This window comes from Meles meles, chromosome 5, assembly GCF_922984935.1.
Source record: "Meles meles chromosome 5, mMelMel3.1 paternal haplotype, whole genome shotgun sequence".
In the NCBI taxonomy this organism is placed as follows: Eukaryota; Metazoa; Chordata; class Mammalia; order Carnivora; family Mustelidae; genus Meles; species Meles meles.
In genome coordinates, this window is record NC_060070.1 from 3,711,480 (window position 1) to 3,731,534 (window position 20,055).

Sequence of the window (20,055 nt, forward strand, 5' to 3'; positions counted from 1 at the left end):
CTCAAAGATTGTTAGCTCCCCTTTCTGCCATTCTCGTCTGTCCTCTGCCACAGCCCCCGCCGTCCTCCGATCCCCCTCTGACCCCTTGGGGGAGACTTCCCTGGAGCGGGAGCCCACCCCCCCGCCCCCCGCCCCAGGCCTCCTGCTTCTCTCCTTCACCTGCTGCGGCCCACCCCGCTTGCTGGAACGCTTCACCTGCTCCCGCCAGCTCTGCTTTCGCTCTTTCTCTGTACAGTTTTGCCATTTTGTCACGAGCTACATGACTGACCTGTTTTCAGTCCTCATTTCTCTGTAGTAGCAAGCACATTGTTGAAACTTAACTCTGAATGGATTTTGAATGAAGGGCGGTAACCGTCCTCTCCTCGTGCAGATTTGCTTTCTCTGTAATTCTTGGGGACGTTTGCGTTAATTTGATACCGTCTGTACTTTTCCCCAAAGTTGAGCCAGAAAAGTCCAGAATAATTCCATTGTCAAGTTCATAAGCCAGAAAAACAAAGAAAGAGGTTTAAAAAGAAGCCAGATTATCTGGAATTTCAGACCTTCCTAAGGATGTGGGCTGTTGCAAGGGCAGGAGCCAGTCCGTATGATCGGCGTGAGAAGCTGAGATCGTGTCACACCCACTGCTTGGTTTTGAACATCTGCACTGTGTCCTTTTTTCTTGAAGCGCAAAGGACTGCTGATCGCATGTCTGTGTCATGACCTGGACCACAGGGGTTTCAGTAACAGCTACCTGCAGAAGTTCGATCACCCCCTGGCGGCGCTCTACTCCACGTCCACCATGGAGCAGCACCACTTCTCCCAGACCGTGTCCATCCTCCAGGTGAGCTTCTGAGGGCCTGTGCAGAACGAGGGGTGTTGGGCGGCCTCCTACGCACAGCGGCTGCGTGTTATTGCAGAGCATTGTGTGTGCAGTGGCCGTGAGATAGTCGTGGGATTTTCCGATGATGCCTCCTTGGTGAAGATTTTGAACATATGTGTGTGTGTGTGTGTGTGTGTGTGTGTGTGTATATATATATATATATATTGCTTTGATTTTTAAGTACGTGATACTCTTAAGGGAAAGTTTATTTTACATACTAAATCATAAACTTGTATGGATTTTCATATTCTTAAACCCAACGTATTGAACAATAAATCTTCAGAGTTAGGCAGATCGAGTTTTAAGCGCACTGAGGTCCTTTTAGGTTCCTTGTGTTTGTTCGTGGTGCTTGATCTAGACACGGGCAGCCGTCGCTTCACTGGCTGGTATACATGCTCTGTCTTCACCCTAGACGTTCGTCCTCAAGGCCACCTTCACCAGGTGCCTCCTGCCTCGTGCTGGTTGGACCCTCTCCTAGATGGTCTCTTAAACGTGCTTCACTTCAGGGGAGCGGACTCTGTGTTCTCGTCGCGCTGTCAGCGCCAGCGTAGGACGCGCAGCCCCAGTAGGTCCTCCGGGGACGGCCGCGGGCTCCGCGGGGTACATGTGTGCAGACAGCTGTGGCACAGCCCGGGGCACCTGCAGCGGGACCGGCCGCGGGCGAGCTGCGGTGCGGGGGCCGTTTGCTGCCCGGCGCCGTCGCCGTCCGGCCAGACTGCGGTTTTCTCTCCTCAGCTTCCCCGACCAGCCTCGTTTGTCATCTGCGTCCCAGCTGTCGGGGTCGGCAGGTAGAGCTCCCAGCCCAGACCTTCTCGGGACGCACAAAACGTGCCTGTCTGGGCACCGCTGCAGGGCCCGCAGGCCGTACCCGGAGGCTGGCGGCTTATTCCACGCGTGTGCCGCGGGTCGTCGCCCTGAGAGCCGCAGGCAGTCGCGCTCCCATGTTCCCTCAGCACCATCCTGTCTTCAGTAACGTGACAGATGCTGTGTGGGCAGGTAGAAACAACCATACCTGCCGACCTAGTAATGTAAGCAGCATAAAAGATGTGTGTGAGTATGCACGTATCCGTGCCCGCGTGTGTGCGTGTGTGTACAGAAACGTGCCTTGTGTAGATGACGGGTATCCTAGAACTTCATGACGGTTTTCATATGTGCTCTGGTCTCACGTCAGGATGCCTGCGTTTAGATAATGCAGACTCCCTGCCGTAGCCTCCCATGTCCTAGTTTATGCATTTGACTGTGGCAGTATTAGAGTGATGGAGTCCGCAGATAATTGTAACAGCCTTTATAAGGTTTCTTTGAAAAACCTATTTTCAACATAATGGGATTCGTTTTGAAATAGGGATTGCACAAAGTACCCTGCTGCTGGGTAGAGTCAAAAATTGGGTCCCGGGACAGCAGTGACTACACCACGGAGGTGCGGAGAGGCCTGGACCACGCCAGTGCTGGGACACTTGCCCCATTTGCTGCCCTCCACAGTGGGGATTCAGAAGGGTCTGTCTCATTTTGTGCAAGCCCTCAGCAGTGTGGGGCTGCCCAGGACATGGCACAGTGTTCCTAGAGTGATCAGAACACGGAAGGCAGCACCCAGGGCAGTAACTTCAGCTCAGGCACTTCAGCTCAGCTATAGGTGAGAAGGTGTTGAAGAATCATCAGATTCCAAGGGTTGGAGATGGGGTTTCCATCGATGGGGAGGCCACGGTACCGGCGCATCTGTTCTCCAGTTCTAGAGAAGATCATTACTCAGCGAGCTTACAGTCTGCCTCAGGATCACAAGGAGGAGGAGCTGGAAAGAAGCAAAGGTCATTGCCGTAGATCCAGGAGAAAAGGCTACTCTTTATTTTTTTAAAGATTTTATTTATTTATTTGACAGATCACAAGTAGGCAGAGAGGCAGGCAGAGAGAGAGAGGAGGAAGCAGGCTCCCTGCTGAGCAGAGAGCCCGATGCGGGGCTCGATCCCAAGACCCTGGAATCATGACCTGAGCCGAAGGCAGAGGCTTTAACCCACTGAGCCACCCAGGTGCCCCAAAATGCTACTCTTTAAAAACTGAACCCATATACTGAACTGACCTAAAGCTTCCTGTATGGGTCGGGACAGGGAGAGATGTGTCAGGATCGTGACAGATGGCCCATCACCGTGGCAGGAGGATTCAGGAAAGGTTTCCTCCTCCTTCTGGAAACTGCTGTGTTCTCTGCTGGTTTGGCATGTGCTCATGATCCTTCCTGGAGTATTTCTTCCCAGATCCATCTCGAACTGCCCATTGAATTTCATTTTAGTAGCAAACATTTGTGAGCTCCTCCCAGCTGCCCACACCCATTTTAGGCCCAAGGGGTGTAGTCACAGCAGAGCCCGATCCCTGCCGTCGCGCTGCTCATCTCGGTGCTCCGCCAGGCTGCTCTCTGCTGTCCCCCTGGTCACCGTCGCAGCTCTCAGACCTGTGTCTCAGCCTAGGGCACAGGGGTCTTCTGTTTCCAAACACCTGAACTCCGCATTCAGTGTGACCAGAACTTGCTTATTATCATACATCTCCTCTGGGGTGGCCTCCATCTCCCAGCCACCACAGGGACATGACCTTAGAGTTGTCGTTCCCCACCCCCACATCCGGGTGTCAAGGCCCGCCAATGTTAGCTTTTAACAAGATAACTCTAGGGGCACCTGGGGGCTCAGTTGTTGGGCGTCTGCCTTTGGCTCAGGTCATGATCCCAAGGTCCTGGGCTGCCTTCAGTGGGGAGCCTGTTTCTCTTCCACGGCCCCTGCTTGTGTTCCTTCTCTTGCTGTCTCTGTCTGTCAAATAAATAGATAAAATCTTGGAGGGGGGGGGAGAGACAACTCCAGACTTGACCAATTTAAGGTGATAGTCTAGAGTAGTAGTAAAAAGTCCAACTTCCAGTCACTAAAATGAGTATCGTTACAGCACAGGGATGCCTCTGACAGCTGTTTACCTGCATTGTTCACTGTCAGGAAGGATCTGGCCTGTTGCTCCCCGATCTCTGCAGATCTTTGTCACTGTGGCTGCAGCTGCTTGCGGACCTGGAGCCCTCCTTCCTCTGGCAACATGGTGGAAGATGAAAGGTTCGGTGCATATGGTTGGAGACGCCTCCCCATCAGGCCTTCCCCAGGCTGTGCGTGTGTGTATGTGTGAGAGAGAGAGTTTATCAGTTTTGTTAACCCCAGTGCTGACGGAGCGTGGCTGCTACTGTTACTTACTGGATACTCTGGGCAACCGGAGGGAGCGTTGTCGCACCCCTGGCTGACCACAGCCACGTCAACAAACAGACAGAAAATACATCTAAAAAGCTAGTGTCAGTCTAACCACAAACACGTCATCGCTTACAGACAGAAGGAGGCGTGTGTATTTGGTCCTGGCTGGCTTTCACTCTCGTCTCAGTGAGAAAGACGCAGGGGGCGTCCCTTCCGCGCGGGCGGTGGAGGAGGTTGAGTTGTGGATGAAGGCAGCGCAGTGTTCTCGTTTTTGCTGAGTGGCCCATTACCTCTTAACGTCAGGACTTCAGGACTGGTTTCCTGGTGATCGGGGCCCTTGGCTTTCCAGACACAGGGGGCTCCTGCCACCTGCTGAGCCGGCCCTTCAGACTCCTGCAGCCTCCCGCACGCCCGCCAGTGACCTTGCTTCTCTGACATCCCGCATTCAGCCTTCGTCATCTGTTATCTTCCTTTATTCCCTCACCGACCACCATTTCCCCAAGCTTGCCTCCCTCACCTCCATCTTCCAGACATGTCTGATCGTGTTATTCTCCTGTTTAAAAGTCATCAGTGGGTCCTGGGGGGGGAGGGATCAAGAATAAATTTAATTTTTTAAAGATTTTATTTATTTATTCGGGAAAGAGGAGATCATGAGCAGGGGAGCGGCAGAGGGAGAAGCAGGGTCCCCGCTGAGCAGAGAGCCCGATGCGGGGCTCGATCCCAGGACCCTGGGATCATGACCTGAGGTGAAGGCAGATGCTTAACCGACTGAGCCACCCAAGTGCCCCAATAAATGCCATTTCTAGACTGATATTCAAGGTTTTAGTGAATGGCCCATGGGTGGTCTAGTAGCACGGTATCTACTGCGCTTCTCAGTTGCAGAGTGTTTCTTTCTTCTGCGGCATTGCCTGTGTCCTCCCTTGTAATCCTCCACTGTCTTTTTGAGGCAACTTCTTATCTCCAAGGCTCCGCTCGGGTACTACCACCTCCGGTAGAATTATGTCATTCTTCCCGACACGGTTGGAGCACAGCCATGTGCCGCTTTACATGGCCTCTGAGCCGGCAAGCAGACGCCCGTCACAGTGTTTTCACATTGTATTGAAATTTTCTGTTGACGAGCCTAGCTTGTCGCTACTCTGAATGATACGGCCAGTGAGGACAGTCACAGCAGATCATTTGTCCCTGTCCCTGCCCACCCATCACTGGGTCTCCTGACGTGGATGGCGGTGGTCACATGAAGGTATGAAATATGGATGTGAGAGAGTTCAGGGGACACAAAACAGGGAGTGCTAGTCAGAGATGGAAAGCCGCCGAGTTTATTCAAGGGAGAGGGCGTCAGTGAGTCTCCTTAGGACAAAGCGTGGGTTGGTACTGAAACAAAACGAATGCCTTCAAGTAAGAAGACAATTTTGTGTGGACAGTCGCTTTCAGGAAGGCACGTGAGCTTTGTCTTCTGACCCGCATGTTTCAGTGATTGTGGTAGAACAGTTGCTGTTGGAGTATTAAATCCGCTCGTTCTCTTGCCTCATGAAATGTCAGTGAGCGCTCTGAGTATCGCAGCCACCCTTTCTCTGTGTTTAGCCTTCTGTGACTATCCCATGTGAAGTACTCACAAGTCACGATTTTAAAAAACAGACCAATTAGGAATAATCTTTCTTGTTATTAAGAAAATTTTCTCAATATTCCATCAATCTCGAATTGGCTGGTGCTTTTGAAATATGTTTAGATGTTAAGAGAATTGTCTTTATACCAGCATTTTGGGATCCTGTGACATTTTCATTACTTCTTAGAGCTGCTGACAAGCCACTGTTCCCGCCTGTCTGCATGATTAATAATAATATTTTAAAAGTTTGCTAAGGAAAGATGGACAGAGTGTCCTTCTGCTTCAGTCCTAACCTCCCTGCAGCCCATGTTACGTTGTTGCTGGAGTGACTGTCCCTCGTTACCTTCCAGTGACCATTCCAGTTCTGACACCAGGCCTATGAACTCTCTCACTGTGTCACCATTTCTCCACGGGGACAATGTGCTTGAGCCGTACTGAAATGCTGTGGCTCCCACTGAGCCCATGTGGTCTCTTGTGGCCCCTCCTTGTCCTGCAGAATCCAGGGCCCTGCCCGTGCTCTTCTGGAGCCATTGGCTGAGCTCGTCCCGGGGACCGCTCCATGCGTTCTATCGTGCGCTTCTGCACTTCTCCCCTCTCAGCTGTGGACCCCTCCCAGGGCACTCACGTTGTCGGGGCCATGCGCAGAGTAGCTACCGTCCTCCAAACATCCTTACACAAAGTGAAACATTCACACTAAATATCAGCCAGGTCAGTAAAGACACACGTTCTTCATCTCGCGATGGGCAAGACACAGGCAGACACGTTCCAGCAGTGCAGTGGACAGCTGAGAACCCGGGCTTGCCCTGTCTAAGAGCTGGAGGGACCGACAGACCACCACCCGGGGAGTGGGTCGCAGGGGGCTACGGGCACGGGGCTGATCCCGGCATCACGTGGGTTCTCCAGTAGCTCCCAGACCTCGACTGCTTAGAGCACCTGCAGCAGAGCCCACGAACGCTCTCCCAGGCCTGAGGACTGTGTGCGGTTCACCCGTCTTTGGATTTTAGGAACTTCCCTCGTATAAAATACGGGTTAGTTTATGCCTGATGGATACAGAATAGGATGACCTGCCTTGACGTAACAAACTTCAAGCACTATGACCTGGGACATGAACTATAATAAACTCACGAGTTGGTATATAAAAGTATTATGTTACGAGGTTTCCGTAATGTGAAATTGGAGATTTTTAAAGATTTTAAGCCGTTTCTCTGCTGTGGTTGGTTGCTATATCTCCCTTATTTTCCTGTGGTAGGAGCGAAGTGCTGCAAGACAGGCACTTGCTCTTGAAGACAGGTCGTGTGCTCCTTTGCTGCCTGTGGCCTTGCAGAGTACCGTGGGAGGCAGTAGAAGGCTCGTGGTGTGACCTTCCCGCACGAAGGTCCTCTGCTGAACTCTGCCTCGTGGTCTTTAGTATCGAAAAGTACCCGAGATCAGTGCTGCACCGTATGTTGACTAACGAGAATTTAAAGAAAAATTTGTAAAAGGGAAAGTAATAAAGGAATTAGTAAATCCGAAGTAACCAACACCATATACAGATCCTTTAACAAGGGTCTCCATTTGCCATAGATCGTGGGTACTTCTGAGAACCTGATAGAGGAGTGTGCTTGTGGATGACACACTCACCACATACTATGTAGAGAGATGACAGATAGATGATGGGGTAGATAGATGATCGATGATCGATAGATGATAGATAGATAGATAGGTGCAGGGAGTTTATAACTCTGTGGTCCCGGAGAGAATTCTAGAACCCAGGCCAAGAAGTTCCTATTTAGAGAGATTTTTTTGAATTTTTTCAACAGTTTGATAGAACATTTTACACACTGTAATCTACTGGTTTATTAGTGATAGCATAAGGCATAAAAACACGTGTCACATGTGATTGCTCTTCAGACAACCCGCCCGGAGCCGATGTGTGCGGGAGCACCCACCAGACCTGCCTGTGCGAAGCGCGTTCATGATTTGGGAGCGCAGGTGACGAGGCATTAGCGTTAAAACTGAGACTGCCGCGATACTTGAGTTAGGATCAAATGAAAGCAAAGCAGATTACATAGCAGGAGTCAGAGAAAAAAACGTTTTCTTTTATCTGCCTGCACTAAAATTTTGGAGAGTTGATTTCAGCCACCTCCCCAGAGCTTCAGTCCCCTCCCTGTCCCCTCAGTTACGAACCGGCCTGTGCCTGACCCCTCCACCCACAGCACGTCCTGCGCCGTCCCCGTTCTGTCCCCAGGGTAGCTGAGCGTCAGGGCTTCTTCCGTGTGTTGAGCTGGAGTCTGTCATTACGTCGACCCTCTGGCCCCCTCGTCCCCGCGAAAGCTGCTTCCGATGAGATTACGTCACTAAAATTGACCAGTTTCTGTAAGCACTGCAGCTGCTTTCAAAGAAAAATGTTGATGCTTCAGCAAATAACTTCATTTCAATTAGACATCAAAGAGTTATTTAAATTTTTTAATTTGAAAGTGAAATCATGTGTTTGAAAATGTGTTGTCAATTTAGAGCATCCTACAAATGTAAGGCCTTCCTGTTATTACTGTCAGGAAAATAACCAGCTAGAACCAACGCCATTTGCTATATTTATCATAGGATAACTTAAATATTTATTAAACCTTAAGAGTAGGTAATAAAGATTCTGATGATTGAAAATGGCACGTGAACAACCTTTTCAGAGTAATAGGAAGGGGGCAGTATCCTAGTGAGATGTCTGATTTTTTAATGTGTATTTTAATAATTTCAAATTTTTAATGCATTTCGTCAGTCAATAAATATAGCTTAGAGCAAGTGAAAATCAATTAGAGTACGACTATGCTGACTAATAATGAATAATTTTACAGTAATTGAAGAGCCCACAAATAGAGTGTCTCTTTATTTCAGTCTTTTTTGTTTGAACAAAAACAACCCATGTTTATCTCAGTTACAAATAAAAACTTGAGAGTCTCAGTAACTGTAAAAAGTTCTCAGCAGATTCATATGCGAAAGAATAATTCTGAAGAGACAGAGTCCAAATGCCCCGTGCTCTGGTCTTGTCCAGGTGATGGTCTGCTCCCCCGTCCCGCGAGGACAGAAGAAGAGAGGACGGACCTACAGTGTTGGCACCTCAGCGATTTGTGTTTTCTGGAAAAGGGTGGTTACCTGTGTGGAGAAACTTTAATATACCTGACTAAACTTTCTTTTGAGGTCGTGGGACATTTTCTTCTGTGATATGGAGAAAGTAGTTTACTCTTCATTTGACTTGCTGAAGTGGACAAAGAGATCCATGGTTTTCTTAATCCATTAATTTCCAGTCTCATATAAAAATTGCTAAAGTTTTAAATTAGCTGAAAAAGAAATGTCTTAAATATTTTAACATTTTCTAGTTCTTGAATTGCTTCCTGGAAATACCCAGATGCTGGCCGCATTCCTCAGTAACTGGGATTTTGTGGCAGCAAGTGATGTCGCCGTGGCAGACGATCAGTTAAGCGTAGCTTCGCTGTTGCAGCTTAAAGAGAAACTGCCACGTTGGTTTCCATTAATCACTGCAAACTCTTCTTCTGTTTCCCCCAAACCTGTCACTGGTGGGCCGGATGCCGTCGGCTGTATTGCTTGAGTCCCTGCAAATGTCGGAAGGTGAGAGCCTGTGCTTGTTATTGGTGGTGTTTATTTGTGTTTTTTCCGTAGCTGGAAGGGCACAATATCTTCTCCACCCTGAGCTCCAGTGAGTATGAACAGGTGCTTGAGATCATCCGCAAAGCCATCATTGCCACAGACCTTGCTCTGTACTTTGGAAACAGGAAACAGTTGGAAGAGATGTACCAGACCGGATCGCTAAACCTTAATAATCAATCACATAGGTAAAGATCCTTTTTAAAGTTTAGAAGCCTAGGAACTATTGTCTGGAATAAACGTATACTTAAAAACAGAAATGTAGTTTCGCATAAATTTATATTTGGAAGAAGGAATGTAAAAATATTTATGTGTTTTCTTTTTGTTTTACATGTATTTTATATTCATTTTGCATATTTCTTTGACAAAATTACGGAGACTGAATTGTGGGGATGTATTAAAATATGAATTGCAATTTAAACTGCTCGCACGGGAATGGGTACTTTTTTTTTAAGATTTTATTTATTCATTTGAGAGAGAGAGAGAGAGACAAACACACACACACACACGCACACACACAGCAGCAGCAGGCGGAGGGAGAAGGAGAAGCAGGCTTCCTGCTGAGCAGGGAGCCGGACATGGGGCTCGATCTCAGGTCCTGGAGACCATGACCGGAGCTGAAGGTAGACTCTTAACCATCTGAGCCCCTCAGGCGCCCCAGGAATGGGTACTTTTTTTTTTTTTTAAAGATTTTATTTATTTATTTGACAGAGAGAGATCATAAGTAGGCAGAGAGGCAGGCAAAGAGAGTAAGAGGGAAGCAGGCTCCTTGCCGAGCAGAGAGCCCGATGTGGGACTCGATCCCAGGACCCTGAGATCATGACCCAAGCCGAAGGCAGCGGCTAAACCACTGAGCCACCCAGGCGCCCCGGAATGGGTACTTTTAAAGAGAGGTCATTTTACAAGGGAGGTCAGGCTTCTCCCTAGATTCAGTTCAGTTCGGTCCAGGATTTGGTCATTAGCTTCAAGGACTCAAAAGCAAATAAAAGTGTATTCATTTTTCAGAATCCGGATCTTACTGACCAAGTGATTGATAGATAAAATTGGAATTCCATTTTATTTATCTACAAACGTATGTTCTAGTTACAAGCATCAGAAAATTGGCATTCGGTGCGGTCAGATCATTTAGGAAAGCAAGTGACAATCAAAAGTTGACTGCGTGGACATGGCGTCAGAATACGGAGAATTAGATTACTTACAGAGTTCCAATGGATCAGGCTAAATTCACCTGGTTTGTCTTTCCTGAGCAGGCATGTTGTGCCTAATGAACTCGGAAATATATTGAGTATGTTCACTGTGAAGCTGTCTGTCCACCATGTGTATGTTCCATCTCAGTCCACTGGCTAACTTGCCTGTTCTGCTTGTCAGTCTGTAGGTGTGACCACCAGCTAGGACTGAGCACTGGGACTTTCCGTTTGCTGTTCCCATGTCTGACCAAGTTCATCTTAAGTGATGCCATCTTTACGTTGAGATTTGTGGACATTCGTTTACTGGTGTCTTCTAGTCTCGTTGAACTTGGGCCAATAGTCTCTTGTTTGGGTGCTTTGCATTCTTCCTCCGTGATCCATTAAATACTGATACAACGTTTCTTAGGAGAGTCTGTTTTAAAGCTTTTAGAAGCAATCCACTGAGGTAACACAAACCAAAACCTTAGATTTACAAGTGACTATAGATATGTAATAAAGTTTGCCTCTTAAGGAATATTGCATGCATATAATATAATGATATCCATTCCTTTGGTTAAACTACCATTTTGTGTGATTATTTTACATCAAAACATGGGCAGGTCCAGATTTTGCAGAGCCTCAGACTTACACAATTTTGCGAACCGTGTTTAAGGAAAACAGAGATACCTCATTTTCATCTAGGGCAGTCTGTACACATTGCCAGGGCCTCCCAGGATCACGGAAGGGGTCAGCATCATGAGGGGCCACAAAGGTTCTTCCCAACACATCTTTCTCCGCCTGCAGCCCAAGGGATGCTCATGACTTACACAATCATCATGTGTTTCTGCCTGCAACAGATTTTGCGGTGTTCTTGTTTACAGTGCTCTTTCTTATGGCAGGTATAAGATTGGAAAATATACCCTGGATGAAAGTAGCCTTTGGCTCACTGAAACCCATGTGCATACTTTTTTTTTTAAGATTTTATTTATTTATTTGACAGACAGAGATCACAAGAAGGCAGAGAGGCAGGCAGAGGGCAGGGGGAAACAGGCTCCCTGCTCAGCAGAGAGCCCGATGCGATGCGGGGCTTGATCCCAGGACCCTGGGATCATGACCTGAGCCGAAGGCAGAGGCTTAACCCACTGAGCCACCCAGGCGCCCATTTTTTTTTTCAAGGTTATAAGTAAAAGTCATGTAATTAGTATCAAGTCTCTTACATATATTTTTTTAGCAAAATGATTATAATAATAATTATTTTAAAATAGAGAATTTAAGAATAATTACAAATAATATATTTGGGTGCTTAATGGGTATGTGTGTGTGTTAGTGGTGTATGCTGTCTTAATTATGGATGATTAATTAATGTTAACAGTTAATAATAACAGTTAATAATTTTAAAGGTAATGCATGTTTGTCTTCATTCAGAGAGTGCAGAAGTATATATAAGAAGAACATTCTGTTCTGCACTCCATGCCTGCAGTCTGTTGGGTATAATATCGTCCCGTGCCCTTTCCTGTGTTTATTCAAAGTTCTGTGTTGGGGGGTATCTGTGTGTGTACACAATATATATATATATATGCACACACAAATATACTGTCCTCTTCTTTTTTTTAATAAAAATGTGATTATACCAGATGCATTCCTTTTTTCTAAGGGTTCTATAACATCTTGTATGGAATACTATATACCCCATACTATATAAAAGCTTGTTATACCTTTCCCTGATGGTAAGATATTTCTGGAATTTCACAGTATAAAGAAATCTGCAGTGAACTTACTTATTTAGTCTTACCTGCTGGTCCTCTAAAAATATGTTCTGTGTAGTGTGTGATGCTAGAAATTTATTAATGTCTAAGCATAGTCAATTTTCTAGAAGGGTTGTGGAAGTTCTCACTCCTCCAAACATGTGCGTGGGAATCGCTGCTCATTAAATGTGCCATTTTCCGGGCGCTCCCTGCACTACAGATTGCTTTGTGCTTGTCGGCTGCTGATCATTCCCGCTTCTGTGTGTGTCTGTTCAGAGCTTTTGAGTAATTTTTGTCGAATTGTTTACTTTTTTTATGAATCAGTTTGCATTATATATTTTATTAAGGGTACTAAAGGTTTCTCTGTTATATGTTACAAATATTTTCTTCAGGCGACTTTCAGAAACTTTATACAGATTTTCTTCTGACTATAAAGAAATTTTAATTTTATGAGGTCAAATCTCTCATTTGTTTCTGTCAAATCTGGTTTCCTGGCTTGCCTAAGATGACCTCCCCTGTTGTCACAGTAGCATAAATAGTACTTAAAACTCATTTTTTATATATTTTTATAGTTTTGATTTTCACAGTTAGAACTTAGTTCTTCTGGATTTGTGTCTTTTATTTATTCCTGGTGGGTTAAATCAATGCCATTTAATTAATAACCCATTTTTTCCACTGTTTGAAGTTTTCATATAAACTTAAATAATTATTGGATTCCTTAAGCCATTTAAATGCTAATTAACTAATCCTCGACTGTGTGCATACTGTTTTGATTACTGTAACTGTGTTGAAATTTATCATACATACCTGGTAAGATATCGTCATCTTTCATTTACCTTCCAAAAATTTTATGGAAATTGTTACGAAATTGTTACTTAAGAAATGCATTTTTAAATATTTTCATTAAAAATTTTCGGACTTGCAAAAAAGTATAGATTATATAGATTATATATGTACAACTTATACCCACGACCTGCATTCAACAATTGTTAACATCTTACCATACGTTTCTTTCTTTTTTCAATGTCCACCTTGAATGTAAGTTGAGGACATCATGACTTTTCTCCCCCTCATCAGGAACACTTAAAAAGACAAACATATTCCGCTCTCAGTTAACAACAGCCACATGGCACTTTGATCGAGCTTCTTCACAGGTCCTATCACTTTCTTGGTAAAGTTATATAGTTGTTTTACAGATTTTAACCACTTGTAAATGCATTTTTCCCCATTTTTAACTGGAAATACAGCTTCCAGTATAAATAAAGTTATGAATGTCTACATATTCTCGTTTTTGCTTCATGTGTTTAGAAACTTTATTAGGTGCTTACACATTTATATTTGTTATGTTCTCTCCATGGTTTACCATCTTATCAATGCAAAATTAAGTCTCTGTTTTGTCTTAATGCTTCTTACTTTAAAGTTTTCTGTGTTAATAGCCACACCCGCTTCCTTATGCTCACGTCCCATTGTGTCCTTCCCTTTACTGGGCTCTGTCTGTGTCTTCACATGCAGTGTGGGTCTTAGTCCCAGCAGTAGTTGAGACATGAAATCACTGATTTCCTGATGGACTGTTCATTCTTCTTGCATTTAATGTTACTATATGTGATTAGTGATTTATTATCTTACTTGTGTTCTCTTGAACCCCTTGTTCTCTGTCCCTCCTTTCCTTCCTTCGTCTGTGTTAACTCAGTGTTTCCTTCAGCACTTGGCTCTGTCTCTTCTACCGTCTTTTGTTGTTGTGCCTCTTTATATTTTAGGTGGTTACTCTTGAGTTTACCGTCTTCATTTTTAACAGTTGCTTTAAGTTAATATCATTCCATTTCCATACAACGTAAAACCTTAAAAATAATCCATTTATACCCCTTTTTGTCTGCTATGCTCTCGTTAAGTAGGACACTGACACGTTTGTTCTGTATCCCCCATAGATTGCTAATATTTAAATAGTCAACTGAAGATTTTTTATGAAAAGAAAACTAATATGTCATAGTTTCGCACACGTATACCATTCCCAATGCTTCACACTTATTCGAACAGTTCCAGGTTTCTGTGTGGTATCATCTTACTCTAGTCCAAAGAAGTTCCTTTAACATGTCTTAAAAGTGTGTTGGCAGCAGTTTCTCCCAGCCATTTTATTCTGGCTTCACTCTTCGGATGTTTTTGCTGGATTTGCGATTCTCAGTTGGCAGATTTTCTTTTGAAAGTGTCCGGTTGTTTCCCTTCATCTTTTAAGTGGTGGCCATTCCTATTGTTATTCTATGTATAAATGTCTTTTTATTCTGGCTGCTCTGAAGATTCTCTCTGTATCTTTGGTTTCTAGCACCCGGTCTTTAAAATCTGGTCTTCTGGCCCTTGATCCTGCTTGAGGTCCTTCCTCGGAGCTTTCTGGGACTATGGGCTGCTGATTTCAGTGAAGTGTAGAAAAATTTCCACCATTATTTTTCTTCAAGTATTTTTTACTGTCTTATTTGTCACTTTGCTTCGGCAGCTCCAGTTACACATGGGATAGACCCTTTAATGATTTCTTGGGCTGTGAAAACTCTGTATTGTGTTTTTCCGTCTTTTTCTTCCCTCTGCCTCCATTTGGGTAGGTGACTGCACTGTGTTCTTCTCAGCCTGTCGCTAACTCCAGCCAGTGGTGTCCTTTATTTTCTGTAGTGTGTTTTTCAGTTCTAAGATTTATTTTTGGTTCATTTTTATAACTGTCTTAAAGTTCTCTATCAGTTCACTCTTGATATTAACATATATGTTTTTTCTGAAGATTCTTTGACACATCAGTGATTGAAAAATTCTTGTCCACATTTCACCATCTGAGTTTTCTATGCATCTGTTTAGTTGACTATTTTTTCTCTGAATCATGGAGTACATTTTTCTGCTTCTTGATATCTGTATTACATTGTGGATAATACGCTCTGTCATCTTTCTGGATTCTGTTATCTTTGCTACAAACAACTGACCTTTATTCTGATGGCCAGTTAAATTTCTCATGAATTGCCCTATACTTATGAAATAAGCCTTTAAGCATTTTTAGGATGGTTCTGTTTCTGTTTTGGCCTTGGTCCTTGGGTCACAAAGGATTTGAGGGAAACAGGAATGTAGATTTGGGAACCATCACCCCTGTGGCTCTCTCCTGGTTTCACTTGTGAATTCTGTCAAACATTTATAGATGAAATAATATCAATCTGATACAAAATGTTTCTGAAAATGGAAATAAAAACCACTTACCACCTTATTTTATGAAGCCTGCTTAATCCTGATACCAGCATCTGACAGACACATCACAAGAGTAGTAAATTAAAGGTCAGTCAATATTCCTCATAGACATAGATGCAAAATTATAACAAAGTATGGCAAATTCAGCCACATATTAAAGAAAATAAAGCATAACTAGTAGATTTTATCTCAAGAATAGCATTTGCTAATTAATATAATTCATAGGAATACAATAGAGAAAGAAGAAGGGGCGCCTGGGTGGCTCAGTGGGTAAAAGCCTCTGCCTTCCGCTCAGTCACGATCCCAGGGTCCTGGGATCGAGCCCCATATCGGGCTCTCTGCTCAGCAGGGAGCCTGCTTCCCCCCCCCCCCTCTGCCTGCCTCTCCGCCTACTTGTGATCTCTGTCTGTCAAATAAATAAATAAATAAAATCGTTTAAAAGAAAAGAACACTATGTGATCATTTCAAAAGATGCAGAAAAAGGTTTTGACAGAAATGCCTATTGATGGGGGAAGGTAGCTGAGCAAACTCGGGATACAAGACTTCCCCAATTTCTTAAAGAAAATCTTTGAAAACACTATAGCCACTGTGATGACAGGGGATACATTAAGGATTCTCCCTCCAAGTCTAGAAGCGAATGAAGGATGCCCGCAGTGACCACTTCTAGTCTACTTTGATCTGGAAGTCCTAGCCAGTGCATCACATCGAGACACAACGGGGCACCTGCATGGTTCAGTCATTAAGCATCTGCCTTCGGCTCAGGTCATGATCCCAGGGTTCTGGGATCAAGCCCCGAATCGGGCTCTCTGCTGGGTGGGAAGCCTGCTTCCCCTTCTCCCTCTCCCTCTCCCTCTGCTTGTGTTCTCTCTCTCACTGTCTATCTCTCTCTGTCAAATTAATACACTTAAAATTAAAAAACAAACAAACACAAACATAGAGAAAGAAGTAAAAGGCCTAAGAGTTGAAAGGAAAAACTAAATCTGTCCTTATTTTTAAATCACATGCCATCTACTAAAAAAAGTCCTCAGGAATCTCCAAAAAGTCTGCTAGACTTAGTAAGTGCAAGTTTATAGGATACGTGATCAACATTTTAAAAAAATCATTTATTTTCAGACACGAATAACTGTCAATTGGAAATTAAAGTTAATAAAGCAATTTCACTTGCTGTGTCATTTTTTAAATGACACACTTGAATAGATCTAACATAATATATAAGTCTCTGTACTAAAAATATCGAACATTTCTGAGAGAGCACTGTATGAATAGAGTGATAGGTCATGATTATGAATTGCAAAAATCGCTGTTACTAAGATACCGATTCTCTGGAAATATTCCTCCAAAAGTTTAATTCCAATTGAAACCCTACCAGGGTTTTTGTAGACATTGACAAGCTAACCTCAGATTATGTAGAAATACAAAAGATCTAAAATAGACAAAACAAGGAGCACTTGGGTGGCTCAGTCAGTTGGGTATCAACCTTCAGCTAGGGTCATGATCTCAGGGTCCCAGGATCAAGCCTGACATTGGTCTCCCAGCTCTTCAGGGAGCCTGCTTCTCCCTCCCTCACTGCTGCTTCCCCTGCTTGTTTGCGTGATCATGTGCACTCTCTCTCTCTCAAAAAATAAAATATTAAAAAATAAAATAGTCAAAACGACTTTCTCAAAGCAAAAGCCCAATTGGAGAACTTAACACTACCTGCGTTTGAGGTTTGCTATAAAGTACCTGTAATCTAGATAGTGTGTATTGGTGTTCAGGTAGACAGATAAATTGGTGGAACAGAGTATGGAAGACACATTGTATAGCCTGTTGGTTTTCAACCAAGGTGTCAAGAAATTTCAATGGAGAAATGGATAGTCTTTTCAACACATGGCTCTTGAATTACTGAGGTTTCTGTTGGATGATAGACTTAAATGTTAAAGTTAAAATTATAAGAATTTCTAGAATAAAACATAGGAGACAGTCTTATGATCTTCAGTAGGCAAAGATGTCATAGCACACAGAAAGCACCAACCTTCAGCAATGTTGGTCAGAGGCTACATGCTTTCCGTTGTAAGATGAATAAGGTCTGGGGATCTAAGGTCTAGCATGGCAATTATAGTTAATAATACTATACATTATACTTGCAGTTTGCTAAGAGCGTAGATCTTAAGTGTTCTCATCATACACACATGCAAAGTGACTATATGAGCTGATGGGTGTGTTACTTTGATTGTGGTAATCATTTCACAGTGTATACATGTATCAAGTCATCACATTGTACAACCTAAATATATACAACTCTTAATTGTCAATCTGACCTCAGTGAAGCTGGAAGAAAGAAAAGGAAAGCACCAATCTTCAAATGAACAAATAAGAGACTGGGCTTTATCACATTAGGAACTTAGAATCTTCAAAACAACCTTCAAGGAAGTGAAAATCCACACAATGTGAGAAAAATATTCTCCATATTTAGGTCTTCTATAACACTTAACAACTCAATAATAAGACACAGTAAAAATTACATGAAAGATTTACCTTTTAAATCTTAAGTAAAAATGTGAATAGCCTTAAAGGAGGTTAAATGTTAATACAATTGATATGAAGTGAAATTCAGTGTATGAAATGTCTCTCTGAAATGTGAGCATGTTGGAGCAGAGGCTCCTGAGGGATTGGCCAGCAGGGAGTGAGAGAAGTGAGCAGAAGCGGAGAGACCCTCGGTTCCACGACTATGGATTGTTAACATGCCAAGCCTGGGCCAAGTGTTGGATGTGCAGCAAAGAACAAGACAGCCACTTGCCCTGCTCTCGCCCGAGGATTCCAGTCTAATGGAGAGATTGACACGTCAATGAAATAACTTCACGGTACATGGTTTAATTATAGTGGTGCCAAGTTTTATAAGGATGCAAAGGGTGTTTGACGTCATCTGAGAGGATAGAATTGTGGAGAGAGAACAGCCATCCACGTTGGCCCAGCTTAGTCTGGGCCATGAATATCCTCAAAATAAAATTATGTTCTAGGAACTGTTATGGGCTGAATTGTGTCCCCTAAAAAGTTACTGTGTTGAAATCCTGATTCCCAGAATGTGACAGTATTTGGAGAGATAGCCTTGAAGGACTAAGTATATAACATGAGACCATATGGGTGGTCCTAATCCTGTCTAACTGATATCTTTAGAAGAAGAAATTTAGATACAGACCCAACAGGAAGAAGACCATGTGAAGACACAGAGAGAAGATGGCCATTTGCAAGCCAAGAAAGGCGGCCTGGGACAGACCCTTCCCTCATGGTCCTCGGTAGGAACCGACCTTGCCAACACCTTGATCTTGGACTTCTGGCATCCAGGACCATGAGACGATGAGTTTCTGTTGTGTAAGCCACCAAGTTTGTGGTACTTTATTACAGCAACCCTAACAAACTAATATAGAGGTCTACATGATTTTTTTGTCTTCTGCAATCAAAATTGTCCAACTGACCACAGGGGCCAATAGACTTGACTTTGGGGAGGGAAGATCCTGGCCAGACCTAAACACTTCACTGGGGCTTCCTGGGTAGTGGGCAGCCCCATTCTGTGCCTGTTTGGTGTCCTTGTCCTCTCTCATCCCCACCCAGGTAAATTTGCACAGACACCTGTCTTCCCTCTTGGATGGGGAGTGATTATTAAGGAGACATCTACCAGGTCATGGTTTCCTGATGTTCTAACCTTGGATCAGGAATAACAGTCCTGCAGGGAGGACTGGGGATTCACTGCTGGGAAGAGAAATCCTGGGGCTCTTACCTTTCAGCTTCTCAGTACAGTGGGGTACAGTGAGATTCTCCACCCATGACTCATGCAAGGTATCATGGGGAAGGGAAGTTAAGAGAGTCATAATGACCATACTGGAAAGCAGTTAAGCTCATTTTCACAATAGCATTACATAAAATCAGAAACTCTGCATGATTCGATCCTGTTTGTAATCACAGCTGCTGTGAACTAATACCCAAGCCAGTGGGACAGGGTTATCTCAGTGTTCTGACTCAAGCTGGGCACATGTGGCCACATGGGCTTAGATGCAAGACAGGAGGCTTTGAGCTTCACCAGAAAAAGCCATCACCCTACTGTTCCATTCCTTGGAGTCCTTGAAATCCCACAGTTGTCTGCCTTTTCAGTGAGGACATCATCAGAGCTGGCCTGTGCCAATGAGAAGAGCAGGGACCTTCAGCTAGCCAGACTCAAAGTGATTATGAGAATGAGACTCACTGTGTCCTGGTAAGAAGAGACCAGCTGGGCTATTGCGAAGGTGAGAATCTGTAGATGTGGCCTAGAACTGAATCGTTTTCCACTCCCACCCAGTGTTTCCAGGCTGGTGCACTTTTCACAGCAGAAAGACTTGGAGATGGCATTTAGGAAGTCCCTAAGAAGTGAGGGGAGGGCTCAGCTAGAAGAAAAACAAGCTCTACCAAAGAGGACAGGAGTCAGTTGATGCATCATGGGGAGTTGAGGGAGGCCTAGGGCCTCGCAGCACACCCAAAAGTCAGAAGCCAGGAGAGCTCCGCATCACCCAGTGCTCAGAGGCCAGGCATTCAGTACCTCCATCTGTGTGCTAACACTTACTGAGTACCAAGTGTTTGTAAAGTGTGACGCCAGCAGTAGAGGAGAGCTTCAAGAGAATAACAG

At 44.3% G+C, this 20,055-nt stretch overlaps 1 protein-coding gene across 2 annotated transcripts in view; it reads left to right on the top strand.

Moving 5' to 3' along the window:
* PDE10A (phosphodiesterase 10A) overlaps positions 1-20,055 on the top strand; it is a 573,461-nt gene that overhangs the window by 529,020 nt on the left and 24,386 nt on the right. For both annotated transcript variants that reach the window (XM_046006911.1, XM_046006910.1), the window contains 2 exons: positions 665-820; positions 9,317-9,489. In XM_046006911.1, coding sequence (XP_045862867.1) covers positions 665-820; positions 9,317-9,489 — 329 coding nt within the window. The remainder of the gene's footprint in view (positions 1-664; positions 821-9,316; positions 9,490-20,055) is intronic.